General features: G+C 42.4%; 1 protein-coding gene across 6 annotated transcripts in view; it reads right to left on the bottom strand.

Moving 5' to 3' along the window:
- The window catches only part of LOC134209714 (protein GDAP2 homolog), a 292,581-nt gene that overhangs the window by 135,304 nt on the left and 133,945 nt on the right, over window positions 1-23,332 (bottom strand). For all 6 annotated transcript variants that reach the window (XM_062685727.1, XM_062685726.1, XM_062685729.1 and 3 more), the window contains exons 6-7: window positions 12,583-12,692; window positions 12,270-12,509 (exon numbers count right to left, since the gene is read on the bottom strand). In XM_062685727.1, coding sequence (XP_062541711.1) covers window positions 12,270-12,509; window positions 12,583-12,692 — 350 coding nt within the window. The remainder of the gene's footprint in view (window positions 1-12,269; window positions 12,510-12,582; window positions 12,693-23,332) is intronic.

Here is a 23,332-nt window from a genome sequence, read left to right on the forward strand (position 1 = left end):
AATGACCCATGACACAAAAGCTGCTCACTTATTCATTTCAAAATTAATTGACTTTTTGAAACAGTCGATCGATTTTCTGGTGGAGCTGCAGCACATTATAAAAATAAAAAGAACTTTGCAAGTATGTGTAGTTTCAGTTTAAAACGTGACTTAGAAGCAGAATGGCACTTTTTTGCAACATTGCACGGAAAAGGCCTTTGCGATGCGATTGGTGGCACTCTCAAACGAATGGCAAAACGAACAAGTCTTGCCAACGATTATGGAAATACTATTAAGACTCTTCGGGAGTTGTACGAAAGGGCAGTCACACAAACAGACAAAAATATCACTAAATTACATTTCTGTTAATATCGAATGAGCAATACTCAACAATGGCAGAAGAGTTTGATTAACTTTTCAAAAAAGCAAACACTATAACTCGCACACAAAAGTTTCATTCTTTTATACAATTCGCTCATAATAAAATCCTGGCTAAAAAATATTCCAACGCTGATGAAGACCCAAAAGTTTTCAAATTGTTCGAGTAAATTAACAAATTAATGAGCATTCAAATAGAAATAAGAATTAAATGTAGTAACAAATAAAATTGAAGAATAAAATTAAAAAAAAAAAGAAAATATAATTATAAAAAAATGCGATAAAGCTATACCAATTTTAATCAACATTCATTGATTTATTTTCTCGGTGAACGAAACGCTCTTTTATGTTTCAGATTTTACAGTTTAGACAAATTTATAATAGTCCATCAACATCACAATTTTGTAGATCTGGTCATTTGTGTGTAACATTGATATAGAAATCTAGGAAAATATACGCCTTTTTCAAATGTTGGTCCACATCAATGCTGGATTATGCTAAATTGCTTCCTAAACAAATTTGTATACGTCCAAAATGTGTCGTTGGTTAATGATAGGCTGCTGAACCTATATTTGGCGCTGTAGGCATAAAACACGCTAATAAATTTCTCTCAATATGAACATGAAAAAAGTTTTTGTTAGGAAAACTTTTTTCCCTAAATATGTCACAGGAACATTATTCCCAGAAAAGTTAGATAATTAAAATACCTATCTGCAGAAGAAATTTAATCGATTTCTAAGATGAGGTTTTTTGTAATATCGATTTTAACTTTTAAAACTTTTTTTTTTCAGTGTAGAAATCGGTTTTAAATTTTTTGGATATTTTTTCAAAACACTTCTGGGAATTTCACGACAGTCCGCCATACAACAGTTTTTTGTAAGTCTTGTCATTTTAGAGTTATATCGATTTAAAAAAAATCAATGAAAAAAAATTAGGCCCATATGCCCAATCAAATGTTACTCTTGACAATTTTTGAAAAACTAAGTATGCAGAGTGGCTTAGAAATACCATATCTTTATGCCCACCAAGTTTCATTCGATCCTGAGATGGTGCTGCCAACCGATCCAACTGATTCATATTACTTGGCAACACGTTTCCGTGGAATCACCATATCACAGCGTGTTCAGTTGAAAATAATATCATAAAAATAGCATGATAAGTAAGAAGTGAGACGTGAAATGTAAACAGTGAGTCGTGACAATTGCGATAATTTTAAATTTATTTGGAAAATTTTTCGGAGTTTCCACGGAAAATTTCTGAAATTTCCACTAAAATTCTTCAGAATTTCTATGATTTTTTTTATTTCTACGGACATTTTTCGGTATTTAAATGGAAAATTTTAAAGGAATGTCTGTTTATTGTTCATAATAAGTTCTTCGGCAATTCCACTGGAAATTATTAAAAGCGAGAAGAAATCATTCGGCTAGAAGCCAGACAACAAGTTTGGCCAAAATAAATGGCTGGCCAGAATGGTTATTAGATCGACAAATTAGGTCGAATTTTTTTTTGCCTGAACGTTTGCCCAACAGGCCATTTAGTCGAAATGGTCGTTTGACCGAATAAGTAATCTGGCCGAAAATGCCTTTCAGATGGAATGGTCGGGATTTTCGGTCAAATGACCTATTTGGCCAAACGAATCTATTAACCAAATCACCAGTTCGGCCGAACGACATTTCGGCCTTATTTCCATTTTGGCTAAGCAACGTTTTCGGCTCCGTAATTCGGCGGAAAGCAATTCGTTCGATTGCCACTTAGCCGAATAACACGTTAAACCAAAATACATCTAGCCGAATTCCATTTGGCTAAATAAAAAAATTTCGGCCCCAACATATCAAAAGGGCGAATCTGCTTTTGTAAATAAGATCTTCTCACGTCGCTGGTGGACTAATTTGAACACACCCACGCAATCCAACAACACTGATGGGAGCACCGAATCCTCTTATTTCAATAATGGCGCTGGAATGCGTGGGTGGGCACAAATTGGCAGACCAGCGACGTGAGAAGCTCTTGTTTACAAAAGCAGTTTTGCCCTTCTGAAATGTTGGGGCCTAGTAGTTGAGGCCAAAACGGAGTGGAGGTCCCTACTAGAGGCCAGTAAGAGTGCGGAGAGAGAGCTCCGCAAACTCGTCAAGGAGCGGAAGCAGGCGGATAAGGACAAAGAGGAGGCGGAATTGAAAATTCGTCTCTTGTCCGAGGGCAAACGACTGGCGGAGAGCCAGGTCGAGGAACTCCGCAAAAGGATGGCTGTAACGGGAGCGACCCCGAAGCTGAGTAAGGTTACGCAGGAGGCGAACCTGAAAGCAGCTGTCGAGAATTCCGTAGCCCCGAAGTCAGCGAAAAGGAAGAAGGTCGAGCAGAAGGATGGCCATCTCAAGCTGTTGAACCCAGTGCTTCCATCAGTGAGGACCACTGAAGCTCACCGGGAGGAAGATCTACCCTGGAGGGAAGTCGTGAACCCCAAGAAGGCGAGACGACAACGACAGCAGACCGCAGAGAAAGCGGCAGGCGGAGCGATACGCGCCACTGTTAAGAAGGGTAGAGCCCAGAAGACGACGGGTGAGCCTTCCAATGTCAGTGGTAAGCGTAAAGATAGAGGTGAGGCGATTATCGTCAGTACTGACGACAAGAGCTACGCCGAAGTCTTGAAGGCCATGAGAGTTAATGACAAATTCGCTGGCCTAGGAGAGGATGTCAACTGCATCCGAAGGACGCGGAGAGGCGAGATGATTCTCGTCTTGAAGCGGGATGCTGCTCAGAAGAGTTCTGAGTACAAAAAGTTGACGGAGGAAGTCCTGGGCGATGGGGTTCAAGTAAGAGCCCTATGTCCAGTTTCAAACATCCAGTGCAAGGGCCTGGATGAAGTAACCGAGGCTAGAGACCTGGTCGACGCACTGAGAGATCAGTGCAATGTCGAGATCCAGGAATCTACGGTTCGGTTACGCAAAAGCTTCGCGGGAATGCAGGTTGCCTCATTCCAAGTACCTCAGGCTGAGGCCAAAAAGGTAATGGATAAGGCTAAACTGAAAGTGGGTTGGTCGGTATGTCCGCTAAGTATAAGCCAACCGCTTCAGACCTGTTTCAGGTGTCTTGGCAACGGTCATAAGCCTTATGACTGTAAAGGACCTGATCGCAGTAAGCGATGCCGTAGGTGTGGAGCTGAAGGCCACCAAGCTCGCACCTGTCAGGCTGCACCAAGGTGTCTGATCTGTCCCCCGGGTACAGACAACAGACACCTCACCGGTGTCCAGGCTTGTCCGGCCTCTAGAAGGACCCAGACACGCAGGTAACACAGCTTAACCTGAACCACTGCGATGCGGCTCAATTGCTGCTACAACAGTCGGTTACTGAGTGTAAAGCTGATGTAGCCTTGCTGTCCGATCCTTACCGCATCCCTGCCGGTAACGGTAGTTGGATTGCGGATAAGTCTCAGATGGTGGCCATCTGGACTTGCGGGCGATATCCCATCCAGGAGATAATATCATCACCTGACGATGAGGGTTTCGTTATAGCAAAGGTAAACGGTGTTTACTTTTATAGCTGCTACTGTCCTCCCAGGTGGAGTATAGTACAGTTTACTAGGGTAGTAGATATTCTTGCAGCAAAACTAACTGGCTTAAAACCGTTAGTTGTAGCAGGCGACTTCAATGCGTGGGCAGTGAACTGGGGATCCCGGTCCACAAACGCCAGAGGTCATACCCTGTTAGAGTCGCTAGCGGTATTAAACGTAGTCCTGCTGAACGAAGGCCAAGTGCCAACGTTCAGGGGACCGAGCGGTGATTCATGCATCGATGTGACCTTCTGCAGCGCGGGATGGACGGTGGAGCCAGAATGGGAGGTTCATGAGGGGCATACCTCCAGCGATCATCAGGAAATTCGTTTTATGATCCGGTATACCCCCGTAGCAACCACAAGGCGGATCGGCCAAGCCCATCTAGGATGGCGCACCTCGCAGTTCAACCCAGAACTCTTGGAGGAATCACTACGATGGGAGACGCGAACAACGGGATTAAGTGGCGACGAGTTAATCGATGTACTAACCCGTGCATGCGATGTGACGATGCCTAGGAGGACCAAACCTCCCGGAAACCGGCAACCTGCGTACTGGTGGACTGACACAATTGCAGACCTTCGTAGAACCTGCCTTAGAGCAAAGGGAAGGCTGCGACGTGCCAGAACAGACGCTGAAAAGGTCGAGAGACGCAGGGTGTTCCAGACAGCGAGCAGAGCTCTGAACTACGAGATCAAATGTAGTAAGAGAGCCTGCTTCGAGCGGCTGTGCAGGATGGCAAACGACAATCCATGGGAGATGCATACAGGATGGTGATGGCTAGGACCAATACCACGCCACCTGAGAAATCTCCGGGGATGTTGGCCAAAATAGTCAACGGGTTGTTTCCGAGGCATGAATCATCGAACTGGCCCGCTACTCCGTACGAGTCAGTTGACGTGGTACCGCTAGTGTCTAACGAAGAGCTTATTGTAGCCACAAGAAAACTTAAGCTCAATAAGGCGCCAGGCCCGGATGGTATTCCAAACCTGGCCCTTAAACACGCCATTCTTGCCAATCCAGATATGTTCAGGAGCTGCCTCCAGAGATGCATGGATGAAGGAAACTTCCCAGATCGATGGAAACGGCAGAAATTGGTGCTATTACCGAAGCCTGGCAAACAGCCGGGGGATCCTTCGGCATACAGACCAATTTGTCTACTCGACACAGCTGGAAAGCTGCTAGAGAGGGTCATTCTGAATAGATTGTCGGCCTATACAGAGTGTGCTGGTGGCTTATCTAGCAACCAGTATGGCTTCCGTAAGGGCCGTTCTACCATCGAAGCAATTCGAGCGGTAACGGATACGGCCAAGATAGCGAGAGGTTTAAACAGAAGAGGTATAAGGTACTGCGCGTTGATTACACTTGATGTAAAAAACGCGTTTAACAATGCTAGCTGGGCAGCAATTGCTGACTCCCTGCACCGATTGAGAGTTCCGGATTACCTGTGCAGGATACTGAAAAGCTATTTTCAGAATAGGGTGTTGCTATACGACACTGATGCCGGTCAAAAGTCGATCGTAGTGTCCGCGGGTGTTCCACAGGGATCGATCCTCGGACCGGTTCTGTGGAATATTATGTACGACGGAGTATTGCGCTTAAGTCTTCCGGCCGGAGTGAAGATAGAAGGCTTCGCGGATGACGTAATGCTAGAAGTAGCAGGTGACACTCTCGACGAAGTCGAACTGAAGGCTTCATACGCGATTGGCAGAGTGGAGGAATGGCTCAACTCGAGACGGTTATCCCTTGCACACCACAAGACGGAAGTCGTGGTAGTGCATAACCGTCATGGGTTGCAACAGGCTAGGATAAGAGTAGGGACCTGCACAGTTAACTCCGTGAGGTCTCTCAAGCATCTGGGCGTGATGATCGATGATAAGCTCAATTTTACGAGCCACGTCGATTATGCATGTCAGCGGGCTTCATTGGCGATAAAATCTTTATCACGAATGATGTCCAACAGATCGGCGGTGCATAGTCAAGTGCGTAGGCTGATAGCTGGCGTAGCATTGTCTATCATCCGTTATGGCGTGCCGGCATGGGCCGTAGCACTAAAGCCCAGTACAATGTAAAGAAATTGATCAGAGTACACCGGCTGATGTGCTTACGTGTCGCGAGCGCATATCGCACCATATCATATGAGGCGGTGTGCGTTATAGCTGGAATGATGCCGATCGACACACTCTTAGAGGAGGATGTGGAGTGCTACAACGAAAGGGACTCGGTGCAAGTGCGACGTGTCAAGAGAGCAGCTTCGTTGCTCAAATGCAAAGAGCATGGGACACCGCAGTCAAAGGTCGTTGGACCCACAGACTGATTCCAGATGTGTCCAACTGGGTTGATAGGAAACATGGTCAAGTCAACTTCCACCTAACACAGGTGTTGTCTGAACATGGCTGCTTTAAGAAATTCCTACACAGGTTTGGCTTCGCAGATTCTGCGGAGTGTCCTGAATGTGTAGGTGAGGTAGAATCGTTCGCATGCCCGCGATTCGAGGTAGAACGCAATACCATGCTGCTTATTAGTGGTATGGATACAACCCCGGACAACCTCGTCGAGAGGATGTGCCGGGAGGAAGCTATATGGAATGCGGTGAACACAGCATCTCAACAGATTATGTCGAAACTGCAGCGGTGGTGGCGTCTTGAACAAAACCAACGAGTGCAGTAGGGGCACCTGTGAAGCAGTGAACACTTTGCTCACCCCGACAACCAACATGTCGCGGGTGGGCTGCGGGGACCTCAGTATGTAGATATAGAGGTCATTGCGGTTCACGCGCGGTGGTTGTTGTCGGGGTGCTCGTCTCCAACGTGAGATTATGATACGGACCGTTAGGTAACTATCATAGCTTGCGATCGACGTGTGGTGAGGTAGCCACCCTTGAAGTCGATGTTGTGTGTATTTTGTATTGACGTCAAGTGCGTTAGCATAGGCGTGAGCGTTCTCAATAGTCCCCCCCTGATGTATTGCTTAATTGCGGGCCGGGGGTACGGACTGGCGAAAGGGTTTTGGTTTTAGTGGGTCGGGTAAGAGTTACATGACATACCCATCCCCACACTACCTGAGTACCTCCTCAGGTGTCTGGTTGCAGATTTCCGTTTACCCTTGCTCAAGAAAAAAAAAATGTTGGGGCCTATTTGTCCGAAACGATTATTAAATCGAAAAGGGTCTGGTTGGTCTGGAAATTCCATTCGACCGACTGCGACATACAGTCAAATAAAACATTAGACCAAAATGGTAATTCGGCCCAAAGAATTGTTCGGTCTTGTCTGAAAATGCAGTTTGGCCAAAATGGTGGTTGGCCGAAAATGTTGTTTCACCGAATAGATCATTTGGCCGAAAATCCAGTTTGGTAGAAATGGTCTTTTTGCAGAAAGAACCATTTGACCCGAAAATGTTTTTTTCTCTGCTAAACAACCATTTCGGACAAACGACTTTTCCGACAAAATGTCAATTCAACCCAACAAAACTTTCGTCCGATTATCCATTTCGTCCAAATGACCCTTTTTGCTAAATGACCATTTCGGCCAAGCGGCATTCTCAGTATTCTTGTGATTTGTGCGCTCGAAAAGTTAATTAATTGGGGCGCGTTTGTTCATGTTCCTGCTATGTATGCAGGTAGTTAGTTCGTTCGGCTTTATGCGGACGAATAATAGTTTGTTAAAAACATTGTGTAAAAAACCTGGCACTATCGCATCACTTATTGGAGTGAATCCAGATTCAACGATGCCTACCTACTAACTGATAATGCTTCCTGTGATTCTTGTGGATACACAGAGGTAAACACGGTCTTCAAATAGCAAAAATCAGCTATTAATATACCTTTCCTCTTCCTTACTGACTACATGGGCGTGGTCGGCGCCGTTATAGATCATTTGCTATTTAGATCACTGAGAATTCTTGAACAGTCCTAGTCAATCATTCAGTTGATTCTTTGTGCAATTTAACTGATTCTAGTCGATCACGGAGTAGCAACCATAAATATGTGTAGTCAGTCAAAGCATAAGCTAAGCTAAGCTAGCAAAGGGTTCGGCTGAACGATATTTACAGCCAAAAAAGATTCAAGCAAGAAGGGCAAAACAGTCCTTCTCCGTTCTCCGTGATAGTGCCAGGTTTTATTATAATGAGAAATTCTTTGGATTTCCACGGAGTTCTACAAATTTGTCCACAGCATTCTGTGAACTTGAATTTGAATCGGCGTGAAACATTAAAGACCGGCGGCGTGACAAATTTTGAACGGCGGCGCGCCGATGCAAAAATGACGGCAGCGGCGGCGTACCAAAAACCGTCGGCGGCATCGGCGTGGCGCGGCGGCGCACACCTTGCGTTGTTTGCAGCGTTTGAATTCCATTTTCATTGTCGTTTTGTGTTACCGGTTACCCTTTGTACATGAATTAATTTGGTTGAGACGAAAAATAAATAGTCTACGTGGACAATGTGGAGGAAGCGTAGATTATTTTCCACGCTTGTCAATAACGATCAGGAAAAGAGTCCATCAATCTTTCCAATTTCTCTTTACTTTACTGTTTCTTTTAGAATAAAAAGCTGATCGATTTGTAAAGTGGTGACATAAATCCATTGAATTTGAATCTGTAAGGCTCTTCGATTTTCATCAAACACGCTGTGATACGTCTATTTTCGTCATATTTTTCCGTTCCGAAAGAATGTACTGGCCCTCGATGCTTTAAATCATTAAATAGCGGAATATCACATAAAACCTTCAAGTAAAGCTGCTTCCCGCGAGTAATATCGCGATAAAAAAAATGCAGCTCTACGGCAGGGAATAAGGTAAGAAAGCCTATACGGGAGACCGGGACTGGTTGGCCGAGTTTTACTTTCTGGTTAGACTCATTTATTGTAATTTTTTCATCGATGAAATCATATCAGGATCAGGATCAAAAATAAACAAACAAACGCGGCGAGAATAATCGGCCAACCAACACCAAGGCTGAGGTAGGTTGGGAGTACCCGGGGGCCCTATTTCCACTGGCTCAAAAAACAATAAATTTGCCGAAGCATGGTACTTTGTACTCAACGTCTTTCTTTAATTCTTACAATACACAATGTTGAAACAGCAAGTCGCGATGAAATTTACGTTCTATGTCGAAGTGCAATAGCATGTCTGAAATACCTGTCACTAATTATTGGAGTTTTACGTTATAGAACATGCTTTACGGCTTTGAAGCATATTGTAATTTTCGAAGCTGACTTATTTTCAAACGACCGGACCGTGCTGACTAACCTTCAAAGATCGCACCGTTGCTAAAAGAACGCGCCAGCGAACAAAGTTCGCTTGTTGTATGATTGTTCGGTAAATAAATCCTAATGATCACTACGTTGTATTTCCACTTGATTACTCACAAGGTCAGACGATAATATTTTACCACTATAGAAAAACGCTTCTAACTGGAGACTTAGCAATCAAGTACCTCGTTTTCTAGCGATTTCCACATCCATAGTTGAGGGAGTTTCTTCGATTTATCACACAGAACCACGCACTATTACGAATTCGAATCTATCTTCGTCCACCTGAACGTAAACACGGGCGGATATCAACTGAAAAATAGGGCAGAAACATTCATCGATGAGTACAGCGGCGATGACGACGCGACGGTAATGACACTGGCAAATTACTTTTGCCGCAACGACGATGCGTTGTCGTCGTCGTCGCCGCCGTCATCGTTATCCGCTGCAAAGCCATCATCGTAGTGTCGCAGTTCGATTGATATACACAACTGATAAGGGAGGCTCAGTCAGGTCCAATAATGTAAGCCTTCCGACTAATGCAACGCTCGCGGCAGGCACGGGCCGCTCAACTTCGTAGAAGGGTTCGCCTATCAAGTTTACAGTCGTTTTTAAATATCTTCTATTATTGCTGGGAGAAGTGGAGGATTGTGTAAAAATTAGATTTTTTTTACGATATAGATGATGATTATCATATGGTTTTCCGAAAAACATGTATGAATTTAGTTCAGCCCTGATGCCGAAGTTTGAAGCTAATCTTATCTCATATTTTATCTCTAAATAGTTAATTGATTTTTTGTAAACGATTCATTCAAACTGGCAGCTGGCAGTGTTATTCGATGTGTCGCATAATGTGGTTCTCCCTACTTTCGAATTTCCGCATGTGCATCAAATAGTTCCATTGTACTTGCATGGACCGAAGCTTATTGCAGCAGTGCGATATGTGGCTTTACATGAAAGGTTTCCTGAAGAATTAGGTTTGATTCTTAATAATTAGACATTGGAGAGTTAGGTCTCCTAATATATATTGAATTCGTTTATCAACGCACAAATAGTTTTCCTATTGGATTCCACGTTATCTATTGGTTTGCAGATAAATTCACAAGATTTTTTGTTAATAACATATTAAGCCCGATTTATAAGAGTTTTACAAATGGTTAACTTCGTACAACGGCAAACTTTATTCGTTCGAAAGAGTCCAGAGTAATTAGGGGAGAACAGTCCAAATACACTTTTTAAGCTTTTTCGATGTTTTCTCCAATAAAAACAAAACATACGAGCCATTTCAACGTGCAGATGCGAAATTTACAAAACCAGCTACATTTAAAAATAATCTTCTAATCAAAACAACAAGGTTTTTGTGACTTTCTAACGCATTTCAAATACGTTTTAAAAATAGGCCTGGGGCAAAACGCCCGAATGGTGGTGTAAATGACTCAATGAATCGCCTGCTTTGAGCGTGCTAACAGCGGCACACTAGGAGTTAACTTTCTGAAATCAGTATGGCGAAAGGCATCTAAGGCTCGATTTCTCAAAATTAATCACCTTCATCAAAAAAATATTTGGTAGGCGTAGTAGCGGACACCTTTCTACATAATCGGTACCAAATATTTTTTCATGAAAAGTTCCTTATTTTGATAAAACCCACATTAGATGTCTTTCGCCATACAAATTTCTGGCAGTTAACTCATGCTGGCTATTTTATGCATATACTAATGCGCCTGCATGTGGCAGCGGCGGGTAGAATATCAGCCACTGCCAATAATTCATTGCATGTGAAATGATGGTGAACGCATGGTTGTTTGTTTTGTCTTAATGGATTGAACGAAAATATTACGGGTGAGATGAAAGAATCACAAATCTTAAAATTGAAGTGAAAATGAAGAGATTCTGCTCATTTTTTTCATTGTTGCTCAATGATGAATAACTCATATTGAATTGTAATGGTAACACTAATTCACAAATGTCCTACAAAAGATTATATGGAAGAATTTATGAGTGAGGCCATTTTGCCCCGAGAATGCGTTTTGCACTGTTCTCCCCTACAAAAGCTTGCCACAATGTATCTATGTTCTCTTCTGGCAACGTTTTCGGCTATGTAAACCACCAACGACAAAATTTCCCTATATACTCCGTCGGCTTCGATAGGATTATGGTCAGTTAAGAATACCTCAACAGTCCTCTTTTATCCAAAGCTACGTACCATAACATCAAGTTTTGAAAAAGTGACTGATGTCTATTGAAATATGCAAGTGCCACAAACACTATACATCTTAAATAAATTCAAAGAAGTATATTTTATGACTTTACAGCATATTACGGTCTGCCAAAAACAATAAAACATAATAAGTATTGAGCAAACAAATAAACAACCCTGGTCTTTATATCTTGCATCTTGTTCATCATTCGCACATGACCCGGATTTAGCATCAGACGAGCCGGAACTTACCCAGTAAACACAGATCGTAAAACTCGCTTTCGCTGAAAGCAGCATGTTTGTTCTGTTTGATGGAGGCAGCAAACATTTTAACGACACAATTCTTCTATTTTATGAATCAAACGAAAACAAACCCGCACTCTGATAAGATAAATTCGCGCTTCCCAACGGTTGCTCTTTCGCCGATCGACTGAAACCGCGAACACCGGCAACCAGTTCCAACCGTTTTGTCATTTTGGATGCCCCGAAAGCTTGCCCACCATATCCAACGGTTCAGGTGAAATAGTTCCGCCCGAGTCCACCAATTTCCCGTCGTAATAACAATAACAGAAGCAAAAACATCCAAACAACATAAAACTTGACAGCGAAATCGATTTTGCACGTCGCACACGATTTGCATGCCCACACGCCACTAGGCCCGAAATCGATTTCCGCCCTGCCAGTCTTCAGCCTTGGAAGTGAAAGAAGTCGACCAAACTGCAGCCAGGAACTACCTTCAACTTCAACCTGAAAATTTGATTCACCCTCGTCCCAAGGCCAAACATTTCGTGACGAGCACGTGCTCTTATCTACCAAACAAAGCCCGGAGGCTCCCAACCCCAACTAAACAGTGATGGATTGCACTTTCCATGCCCCAGTCTGTCAGTCAACCCCTCACCCCGTAGAGCGAATCTGGAATCCTACCTTCGATCATGACGGAGTGCTGCGGATTGTGAATGATGCGGATCTGGCGATCGGCTAGCTGCGGTTCACCATACGCGCCGCCGACGTCCTTCGGCAGCTGCCACAGGGCACTTCGTTCCTCGAGCGGGTCGCGTGGGAAGTAGAGCGGCGCTAATACTTCGTAGATCCCGCGCTCATTCGGTTCAAGGCAGGCTATCACAATCTCGGCGCGGTATTGCTCCAGAAAGCGGCGGATGGTTCCTGGAATGAGGAGGAGGAAAGCGTGCGTTAAGGTTCAATGACTGAATCTTCGTTGCCGATTTGGATCACTCACTTAGTGCTATGTGTGCAGCAGTGTCTGGTGGGAAATTTCTCTGCACTGAGCTAATATCACATAAAGCAACAGTTCTTAATCCTAGCTCCTTCGCTTTGTACAAAACGTTTCTGAAATAGATAAGAGCGGAAATTTAGCAAAATGATAAGTAATATTAGTAATTTGAGTCATTTGAATAAAAATAACACTTTTGCGTCGTGTAAGGCGATCGTACCTTACTGCTAGTATTAAACGAGACAATCTCAACGATATGCTCTCTCCCTATAAAAATTATTTGAAAATGAATTGGTTTATGACCCTTTTGATGTTATCATGTTATGCATTAGCTTAGCTCAGGCTGACTGTGCATTAGACTGGACCAGGAAACAACAAATTGTCGAATTACACGGGGCACTAGAGTGATTCAAATTTTGACTTTTTGCTCCCCTATACTTAAGCGATGGCATTTGCCATTTTAATAATCATCCTAAATTTTTGGCTAATTTGGATGTAATTTGACTGAGTACAAGCAGTTTGAAGCTTGTATGAAAATTACTATGAAAACAGTAACTTTTGTGAAATCCTGTTCCCCATCATTGCCCATTAAGCTCTAAAAATGTATGAATACGTTAGCAACATAGAAAATTTAACAAGGAAAAATATCGTCGTTGTTGCTAAACGATTTGATGCTGGCAACAAAAGTTATTATGAAAATACTGAATTGTCGGAAATTCAATTTAACACGTAAAAGAATAACATCAATATCAATAATGAGCATTTCTGTTTTCTTTATAATTTTGCTCACAAAAGTCAGATTGCTTCCCAACAACAACTGACTTTCAGCTTAGGATCTATTCTATGATGACGATGCATTAAATATATTCAAATATATTCTGGGCTGCCTCACGAAACGATCCTTTACATTAGTGGCAATTCTCATAGAAATTTTCATATGACCTTCAAACGGCACGTGCACAACCAAATTACATCCAAATCAGCTAAAAATTTGGGAGGACTATTAAAAAAGCAAAAACAATCGTTTAAGCATAGGGGAGCGAAAAAGTCAAAATTTGAATCACTCTAACGGGGCACCCCCCAAGATTGCGTCATTTGGTGAGAAAATCAATCTCTAAAAATTTCAGCTCAATCGCTTGTTACATAAGCTGGCGCACTTGAGTTGAAGTTTGTGTGGGGATCTCAGTCAAAATATATTACCGACACTCCTCCGACACTCATTCAATCTGGAAATTGTTTCTGATTGCTCGATTGAGCTCAGAATTGCAAAAAGGCTCTTGGTATGTTACAGAACAATTCCACAGAACATTGTACGCTGATTTATTAGGGGCTGTTTTGTGTACTTTTAGATTTATTGATCGTTAACATTTCGTGGATAAAGGGCGGGCTCTTCTCCCCATCTATTGGGTCAATCTGGGAAACGAGGGCTAGATTATATTATTGTATGTACGAACTTTCTTCTGGAAGGAGATTCTCTATTCATCCCGTGGATTCGCATAAGTGTCTCTGCTTATGGAACCACCCCACCCATTTTTGGCCCTTCATACAGGAGTCTGATGAAATACAAACAGTAGTATAATCATGATCAAATCGTTTGTCAGATATGGCCAGTGCTATCGGCAGGTGCCTTGCTACAATAGATGGTAGTATCATCATCATCATCATCATTTTAGATTTATTGATCGAATGGAGTCGAGGTCTACCCAGACTGAGGTCCAAGGATTCGCGGACTCAGGCATGGTCGAGTCGATCGAAAGCGATGCCAGCGAAGACGGTGGTACCCATACTGAGGTCCAAGTATTTGCGGGTACGTCGGGGGTGACCGCTCCAACGGAGCAGACACAAAAATGGGGGAGACAGTCTCCAGGAGATGAGCTCCATGGGGGCCGCTCCAAAACGCGGAGGGTTACTACCCCGAACAAGGGTAGTGGGGCTGGGATGTTGAACCCCGGCCAGGTACCTCCAAAACCGGGGGAGGAAGGACCTGGAAAGGTCCGTCCACCCAGGAAAGACGGTAGTAAGGGATTACGGCAGAGCTCTCAGCCGCACCAGACCAGGGAAATAGAGGGGGATGACGCCTCCTGGACCCTGAACAAGAACAAGAGGGAACCAAAAACGTCAAGGGCCGAAAAGAAGGCCCAGGCGAATGAGGGTAGCAAGAAGTCTAGGGTAGGCGCCAATCGCTCCAGGGGCGATGCCCTAGTCATCACGGCGGACGAGGCTAAGTACTCGGACGTCTTGAAGGCGATGAGGAGTGACGTCAAGCTCGGTGAACTCGGCGCCGACGTACGTCAAATAAGACGTACCCGGATGGGCGAGATGATCCTCGAGCTGAAGCGGGGCGTCTCGCAAAAGGGCGCCGCCTACAAGAAGTTGGCGGAGGAAGTCCTAGGCGAGTCGGTCAAGGTGAGGGCACTCTCGACGGAGGTGAATCTAAGGGTTAAAGACCTGGACGAGATCACTGAAGTCGAAGAGCTCGTCACGGCACTGCGGCGACAGTGTGAAGTGGAGACGCCCACCGCAGCCGTTCGGCTACGGAAAGGTCCGGCAGGGACACAGGTAGCATTGGTTCGGCTACCTGCAGCGGACGCCTCCAAGGTAGTCAAGTTAGGGAGCGTCAAGGTGGGATGGTCGGTATTCCCTGTGCGCGTATACGAGCAACCCGAAGTTTGCTTCAAGTGCCTGGAACCGGGGCACAAGCAATGGGACTGCAAAGAAGCAATCTCTACCGGCGCTGCGGATTTGAGGGACATAAGGCACAATGCTGCACGAACCCTCCCAATTGTTTGATTTGTTCCAGCAAAGCTGTGAACAGCAAGCACCCCATGGGGGGTTCGATATGCCCGGCGTTTAAGCGTGTTGCAAAATCACAGTGCAGGTAACGCAGCTGGCTTGCTCGGCATCGCACTCGGATCGCATTTTGGTGTTCGTGTGCTCACGTTTTCGCACAATGCGTGTCCACATGCTTCCCACATGTGGTCTAGACACTACCCCGGACAACCTAGTTCGGAGGATGTGTAAAGATGAAGTTGGCTGGAACGCCGTTTTATCGGCTATCGCCCAAATCGTCTCGGAGCTACACAGAAGGTGGCGCGTGGACTCAAGGATGGCTAGTTCAGGCGCAAATAAGAGGTGGTCCAAGGGATCCGAGTCGGCTTCATGGGTCATACCGGTGGTCATACTCTGTGGTCGAACTCGATCCTTTTATCGAAGGCCGCGCGAAGAACAACATGGTATCGTCGCTTTCGCGGCATCGGTCAACCAGGCAGGTTCCGAGCCCGAGGACGGAAAGGGTCCTCGTCAAGGCTGGGGCAGGCTGGGGCAGGCGTAGGCACCGCGTCGGCAAGTCCCTCTGTGTGCTGGCGAATAGGCCCTATCGCAGAAAGGTCAATTTGGGGTGCACGCGGCATCATCATTCTTGATACCAGTCGTGCAGAGGGAAGCAGGCGCGAAGTCGACCCTTCCCACCTTCCGAGGACATAGGGCGTGGTAAGGCCACCTGGAAAGCCGGCAATGCGCTGGCACGATACCATGGTGTTCTTCTAAAAAAGCGAGTTACGATGTTCGGTGCTGCAAGGACACGCAGCTAACCTCGAGGGTGCGTTGTGCACTGGCCCCCCTTTGAAGCATTACTTTCTGGTTGTACCGAAGGGACTATGGGCTTGGCAGCAATGGAAACGGTTTAGCGGGTCGGGGACATAATTTCAGCCAAATCGGCCAGCGTTTGGGCGGTGCTAAACTTGTTAGAAGTTTATATGCAAAAATGTATGCAGAAACATCCAAAAACAGTGAATTGCAGTTGGACGGCACAACTTACGATGAAGAACTATGATACTCGTTCAGATATTGAAGAATTTAATACATAATGTTATGCAGAAAACCGCGAGAAGATTAGAGTTTGCCCGGCTAAGTTATTAGCATTTCTCTGAAGTGGGGTTTGAGCAAATTTCGTTTGAAAAGAAATAAATTCACTCCTACAACACTCCAGTAAAATGCTAATATCTTTGCCTAACAAACTCTTATCTTCTCGCGGTTTTCTGCATAACATTATGTATTAAATTCTTCAAGATCTGAATGAGTATCATAGTTCTTCATCGTAAGTTGTGCCGTCCAACTGCAATTCACTGTTTTTGGATGTTTCTGCATACATTTTTACATTTAAACTTCCAACGAGTTTAGCACCGCCCAAACGTTGACCGATTTGGCTGAAATTTTGTCCAGAGCATCAGGGCATCAAATAGAACAGAATAAAAGGGCGGCCCATCAAACAATTTGAAAAAGTGTTTTTTGAGCAACCCTAATATGCACATATGAGTTTTCACAGTATTCATTGTTTTTTTTTTGTTTCCAAATGACAAACGAGTTAAAAACGTTCGAATTGTGATCAATGTTTCATTTACATTGCATTGCCGTAATGCAATGTAAATGAAACATTGATCACAATTCGAACGTTTTTAACATCTTGATGCAACTTTTTCGTGCTTTGATGTTTTCCAATGCCTTTAATGAAACTAAATAGAAACAAGGTGCATTTTGAAAGATGTTACGTGTGCTACTTGGGAAGCTAATATGGAAGCAGGTTTGTTTAAAATTAAACTGCTTGACAGAACTATTATGAGGAATTACTGTTAGGTTAGATATCTGCAATCAGTGAAATTAATATAAATACTGTCTTCTACTAAATAGTTTAATTGGGAAGCAAATTTAGTTTGGATATTCACCGCTTGACAGCGTTCCCTGCCCTTTGGTTCAGAAAGGGTAAGGGCGCGTTCTGCCAAATTGGTCGAGGCAGATTTCAAGTGTGAACAAGTTACTACATGGACGTTCTAAAGTGCCTGAATGAAATGTGTAGCTTGTGAGGAGCCCTTGAAGATGTGATGTTGGATCAGTATCTTGATATTAATCAGAATTTATAATGTAAATTATTATAATTTTTTTAACACTACTTTATTCCGTTACGTATTTAGTATACTTGAGTTTTAACTAAAAACACAATGTCAGTTTTGATCACAAATACAATGTCGGTAGTAATTACAAACTTATACTTATCAGTATTTTTACTTGATTCGCGATCCTAATTAAAAACTCCGATATAATAATATTCATAGTTTATCGCGTGTATTCAGAATGTTTTGTTCAAAATTACAAGACCTAATAATGATCCATAATTTACATCCGCTGAACCATTCTGAACGGCCGTATTGAGAATATCACCTATAACATCTTCTCTGCTTAATTAACAGACGCGAGACGCCTGATGCTGGATTATCTGATTTTCCTCAATCTCTGATGCTTGGCTTCCCGGTGGAACTTATATTGAGTATCCCTCGGAAAGAATCTGTGCCCGGGATGGGGGAGTCAATTAAGGCAACATTCGTTTGAATAGTGACTTGTCTTTGTGGGCGGGGACTCGAGCTCGAGTGTCGATTTCGGGAGTCTGGTGGTGCGTGCGTGTTGATGTTGTTGGTTTGCATGGGAGAGCTGTTGGATTCGTCGGGTCGTCATTTGGGTCTTTGTTTGCAGCAGCGTATGGGTAGTTTTGAGAATTGGGGCTTGAAATGATATTCTCAAGCATTTTTCATACATTATTTCTCCCTCCTCTCGGATAGGTTATCTTGCCGCGATGGGTGGGCTTACGCCATTAGCACTGATATGGCAACCAAAGACATATCCCGTCGTGGTGATATCACATGTTGACTATTTTTTGTTTAATGCCGCGTCACATATAATCTGGTATTGATGCACTGATTTTACGCATGTGCATGTGATTCAACGGACATCGTATCTTGGAGCCTTGAATGGTGGTGCAGACAGGTAGAGGTCCTTTTAATCAGTGATAATGATCTCTGCTATGCGGCAATACTTTTCAGAGGCGTTCCCTGATGATGATCAGTCGTAGCCACGCTTAAACATAGCTAGATAGGAATTAACCAGTAGAAAATATCAAGACATTCTGCATTTTTTCACGTTTGCTTAACTCTTAAGCGGTGCTTACTTATACGCTTGAACTAGGATACTCGCCTGAGAGGGGGTGACCTTTAGCAATAGAGACAATGAACTGACATCAAAACGTAACATAATCTACAATGAGTATAGAATTGAACTGAATAACGTAGGAAACATAAGATAACTAAGACAGACAGAGTAATAATGACACAGTGCGAAACATTCGACATAATTATGACTAGATTAACAGTAGATCCATAGACATAAAGATCTACCATAAGACTTCCTAACCCTATCAAAAATTCGAAGCTCAAGAAATGTCTGTAAAATTATTACCTGTTGAATTTTATTCGGAGGCGATTTCGAAGCTTTTGAAGACCAACAGGCCCATAGCAACAGTATTCGGTGTTGTTAAGTTGAGAATTTTTGATAATTGCTGGGCGCACGGTACTTGTCAAAATCTAGTGCGTTATTATTGTTTCAAAATGCACTTCTATTCGAGTTTTCTCTCTTTGTCATCATATCTACAATAAGACTGACTCTCGCGATAGATTTTAAGCTTATTATTTTTTGAGCTTCATTTGTTTGATGGAAACTGCAAATTTAGAAAAAAATGACTGACTAGTTTTTGTTTGCGTTAACATTGTAGTAGGGATAGTAGTGATAATTGCTGATCGCGATGAAATTGTGAAAAAAAATGGTTGTTGATATGAAAATGGTGATGTTGTGTGGTTATGCAAGTGTTAGTGAAAAAGTTAATACACAAGTTGGTATTGGTGGTGTAGACATAGTGACAGAAGAAGCTAGGTAAAAGATAGAGTTGATTTGGGATGGGAACATGTTCGCAATGAGTATGAAGAATGAAATGCAATATTGAGTTGAGGTGCTAGAAGTGGGAATTATTTTATAATTATACTAGAAATAATGTAAAATATTCGGTACATATCCAATGAAAGCTAGTAGAAGTGTCGGTTCTTATATGATATATAACAGCGCTGTTTTGAAGATCGATTCATTGTGTGTGTGTTCATGACTGTAAATAAGATATTTGTGATGACAGGGACAATAGTAATTATGATAGTGATGGTGGTGAAAACGATAATAAGTTATGCTACCGGGATTATTTTGTAGAAAACTATTTGAATCAGGCCTTAACAGTGACCATTTCAGCAACGTAGCTTAGAAACGTCTGTTAATGATCAAAAATAGAGGCTCGTAGAAGCAAATTTAATCACCGGATCAACAGGGAATAGTGTTAAGTTGGAGTGATGAGTGATAGTTATAATGGTGAAAACGGTGATCATGTTATTGAAGGGGACTATTTAATAAAACTATTTGGATCAGGCCTAAAACAGTGATCATTTGAGCAACGTGGCTTAGGAACGTCTGTTATTGATCTAAAATAGAGGCTCATAGAAGCAAATTTAATTACCGTGGGGAATAACAGGGATGGACCCGGAGTAGAGTTTGAGTCGAGAGACTGCCAACGGGTTACATGAAAAAAAAAAGATATTCACCGCTTGACAGCGTTACTGTATAAGGAATCACATGTTCGATTGATATCTCGCTATTTTTTACGTTTGGGGAACAAAATCCAGAAAGATTTGATCATTTCAAATATTCAGATATCTTCATCAATAGCAGATATCCTCCATAGACACAAGCGCCATTCAGCTTGTGTCTATGGCGGATATCTGCAAAAGTTTGATACTGTATTGTAGAGGATGATGATACGATATCCCACAGGTTCACATTTAATGATTAGGTTATTGATTAATCCACAGTCAAAAATTGAACAGATTTCTCCTGACTGGACAAACTTTTTTTTATAGTACGAACTAGACCTTCAAATTGCTTAGTATACAAATTATTTACGTAAGGTACACCGGGGCAAGTTGAAACGGTTTTTTCAAAGTTGAACTTTGAAGTGCTGTAAAAAAATCACCCTTTGATAAATTTTGAATCCGTTTGTGGTGTTTGCCAGTTCGGGCCAAAGATTATACATAAAAAATAAGCAACCTTTCAAAATCTTTTTATTAATGTTTTGCATACTAAAATTATTTTTTATGAAAACGTAGTGTGCTGTGGCCGCGAACAGACGTAGATTTTCACGACTCGTCATTTTTATCGGAAATTTATAAAAAGAAAATTTATTTGATGAAAAATTAAGTTTCCCGGTTAAGTGCTCCCTAAAGATTGGATAGTTTTTATTGATCTGCATTACGAGCAACGTCTATAAAGGCTCTATCTAATCGATTTTTAATGCTACATAGCGAAAATGAATTTCACGGACATCACGATACAGGTATGTTCCAGGTGAGTATAGGATGCGTATCAGCAAATATCTCTCGAACCGGATCCATTGAACCTGTGGTCTGAGGATGACAATATTATCGCAAAAAGGGAAGCCGTGTTTTGTATGCAGTCGAAATCTTGATTGAAGTGCATCCTACATCAAGCGTCACACCTGATGTCCAACCGAACATGTCCAACGCGATGCAAGCATGTCCCATCAAGAGCACATTTTTAAGGGTAATTTGATTCCGTGCGTTGGTTGCGGAAGGAGATGGTATGTATTTTTGGGACCAATGTAAGTACCTATTTCACTATTTTAGCTATATCACTGAATATAATGCCGCGATAGGAGAAAGTTTTAAAAAAAAAGATTGTCAAAAAATCCTAAAGAAAAATCCGCTCAATAAATCACAAAATCATAAATTGTGTGGGAACGAACTCTTAGTAAAAGAATTGTACTATAATGATTGGTGGAAATAGCTGAATGTCTGATATATTTTTTCTACGCTGGGCCCAGTCGTCCAATGAATGTCAATTAAACGCTCGGGCTCGAAGATCTTCCAATACGCAAGAGACTTCCACCTGGACTTTTATACATGGAACATTAGGGCGGACCAGCGAAGCCTTCAGCATAATGCAGGATTGGTATTTACTGGCATCGAGCGGCGGATCATCGGAAGAATAAAAACTTGATCACATCCGTCTTCACCTATGTAGATAAGGAGGCCTTAGTAATTTTCATTCAAAATTATTCCGCTGAGATCAAACCATTATATTTTTGCGTTGACAAACGTTTTAAGTTTGAATAATTTTAACAGACATAAAATCGTGTAGTGTCATTTCTCATTCTTTTGCATGATTCTCTCTCAAGGGTACCATTTAAAACTAAATTTACTAAATTTTACTTTAAATTATTTTACCATTTTCATTTTGTGAATGGAAAATGGATGGAATGGAAATGTGAATGGAAAACTAACTGTGTTTATTAAAAAGGAAGGATGTGTTTTCTATTTTTCCTATAAGTTTCAATGCTTCTGCTTTGCTGAATACTTTTACGTTTCACTCACTTTTTTGTAACACTGTTATACCTTACTCGAATTTTCACCGCATCTTAAAGCACCTAAATAATTTATACTGTCAATTACTATTATTAGCTCAAACCACTCAATTCGTTCTTCAAACCCTGAGCACGATGAATAGGAAATGGGCGGCAGCTGAGTTTTACAGTATGTCAATGTATTATTTGTCAAATCCTACTAGAACCGTATTTGTCAAATTCTTCTAGTATCGTCGTCGTTTGAGGCGTTAGAATTATTTTAGTTCAATATTTGTATTTCCTTTTGCCCAATATGTGTACACTTCTTCCAGCACTTATTTATTAGACTTATTTCTAGAGCGTTATACAAGTGGCGTGGGTTTATAATTATTTCAAACTGAAACAGGCTTCCGAAATGAAAATGCTTACAAATAATTTTAATTGATTGAAAGATTGATTAATTTTGATATGGGGTAGGCGGTATTTTAGCTCGACTCTAACAAATAAGGGTGAATTCGAATCCTAAAAAATAAACGTTTTGAGTGGGTATATAGATTCTTGACGTTGCTTTTGCTTTCGAGAAATTAATTAAAGGTATACAATTATTGGAAAATCTTTTAATATTCCATCTTTGTACGCAAAGCAAAATTTGATTTACAAATTTATATAAATGTTATATTTTGTTCCCCCAAAAAATGTTGTGATTTTATTAAAGCATACAGCCCCTATAAACACATAATAGCCCCATCTTTGCTGAATTTCCTATTCATTAGGAACAAACATGTGATTATGAGCAGTATGTTTGTTAGAAAACGAGGTTGTTATCAGAACAAATAATACAGGTATTTTGGAATTGGTGAACTATTTATCGGAAGGATATAGATACTATAACATAATAATTTAACTTGATTAGGAAATAAATAAGGGGAAGGGGAGTGTAATAAACTTTCTTTTCTTTCTCGTTTCAGAGAGCGAGCATTGGCGCTTAAACCTAGGCTAATTAGCCAGGGCAAGTTTAATAGCTTTGCCCCATCCCAGGGAAATCATCAATGGAGTGACACAAAATTTCTTAGCATGGTCACTTCCAACGTTCGTTCAATCTTATTATTTTTTTTTTTTTTTTTATTCAGACTAAGGCCGAAGTGGCCTGTGCGGTATGTAAGAGTCTTCTCCATTCGGCTCGGTCCATGGCAACACGTCGCCAGCCACGCAGTCTACGGAGGGTCCGCAAGTCATCTTCCACCTGATCGATCCACCTTGCCCGCTGCGCACCTCGCCTTCTTGTGCCCGTCGGATCGTTGTCGAGAACCATTTTCACCGGGTTATTGTCCGACATTCTGGCTACGTGCCCGGCCCACCGCAGTCGTCCGATTTTCGCGGTGTGAACGATGGATGGTTCTCCCAACAGCTGATGCAACTCGTGGTTCATTCGCCTCCTCCATGTACCGTCCGCCATCTGCACCCCACCATAGATGGTAC

This window comes from Armigeres subalbatus, chromosome 2 (assembly GCF_024139115.2).
Source record: "Armigeres subalbatus isolate Guangzhou_Male chromosome 2, GZ_Asu_2, whole genome shotgun sequence".
In the NCBI taxonomy this organism is placed as follows: Eukaryota; Metazoa; Arthropoda; class Insecta; order Diptera; family Culicidae; genus Armigeres; species Armigeres subalbatus.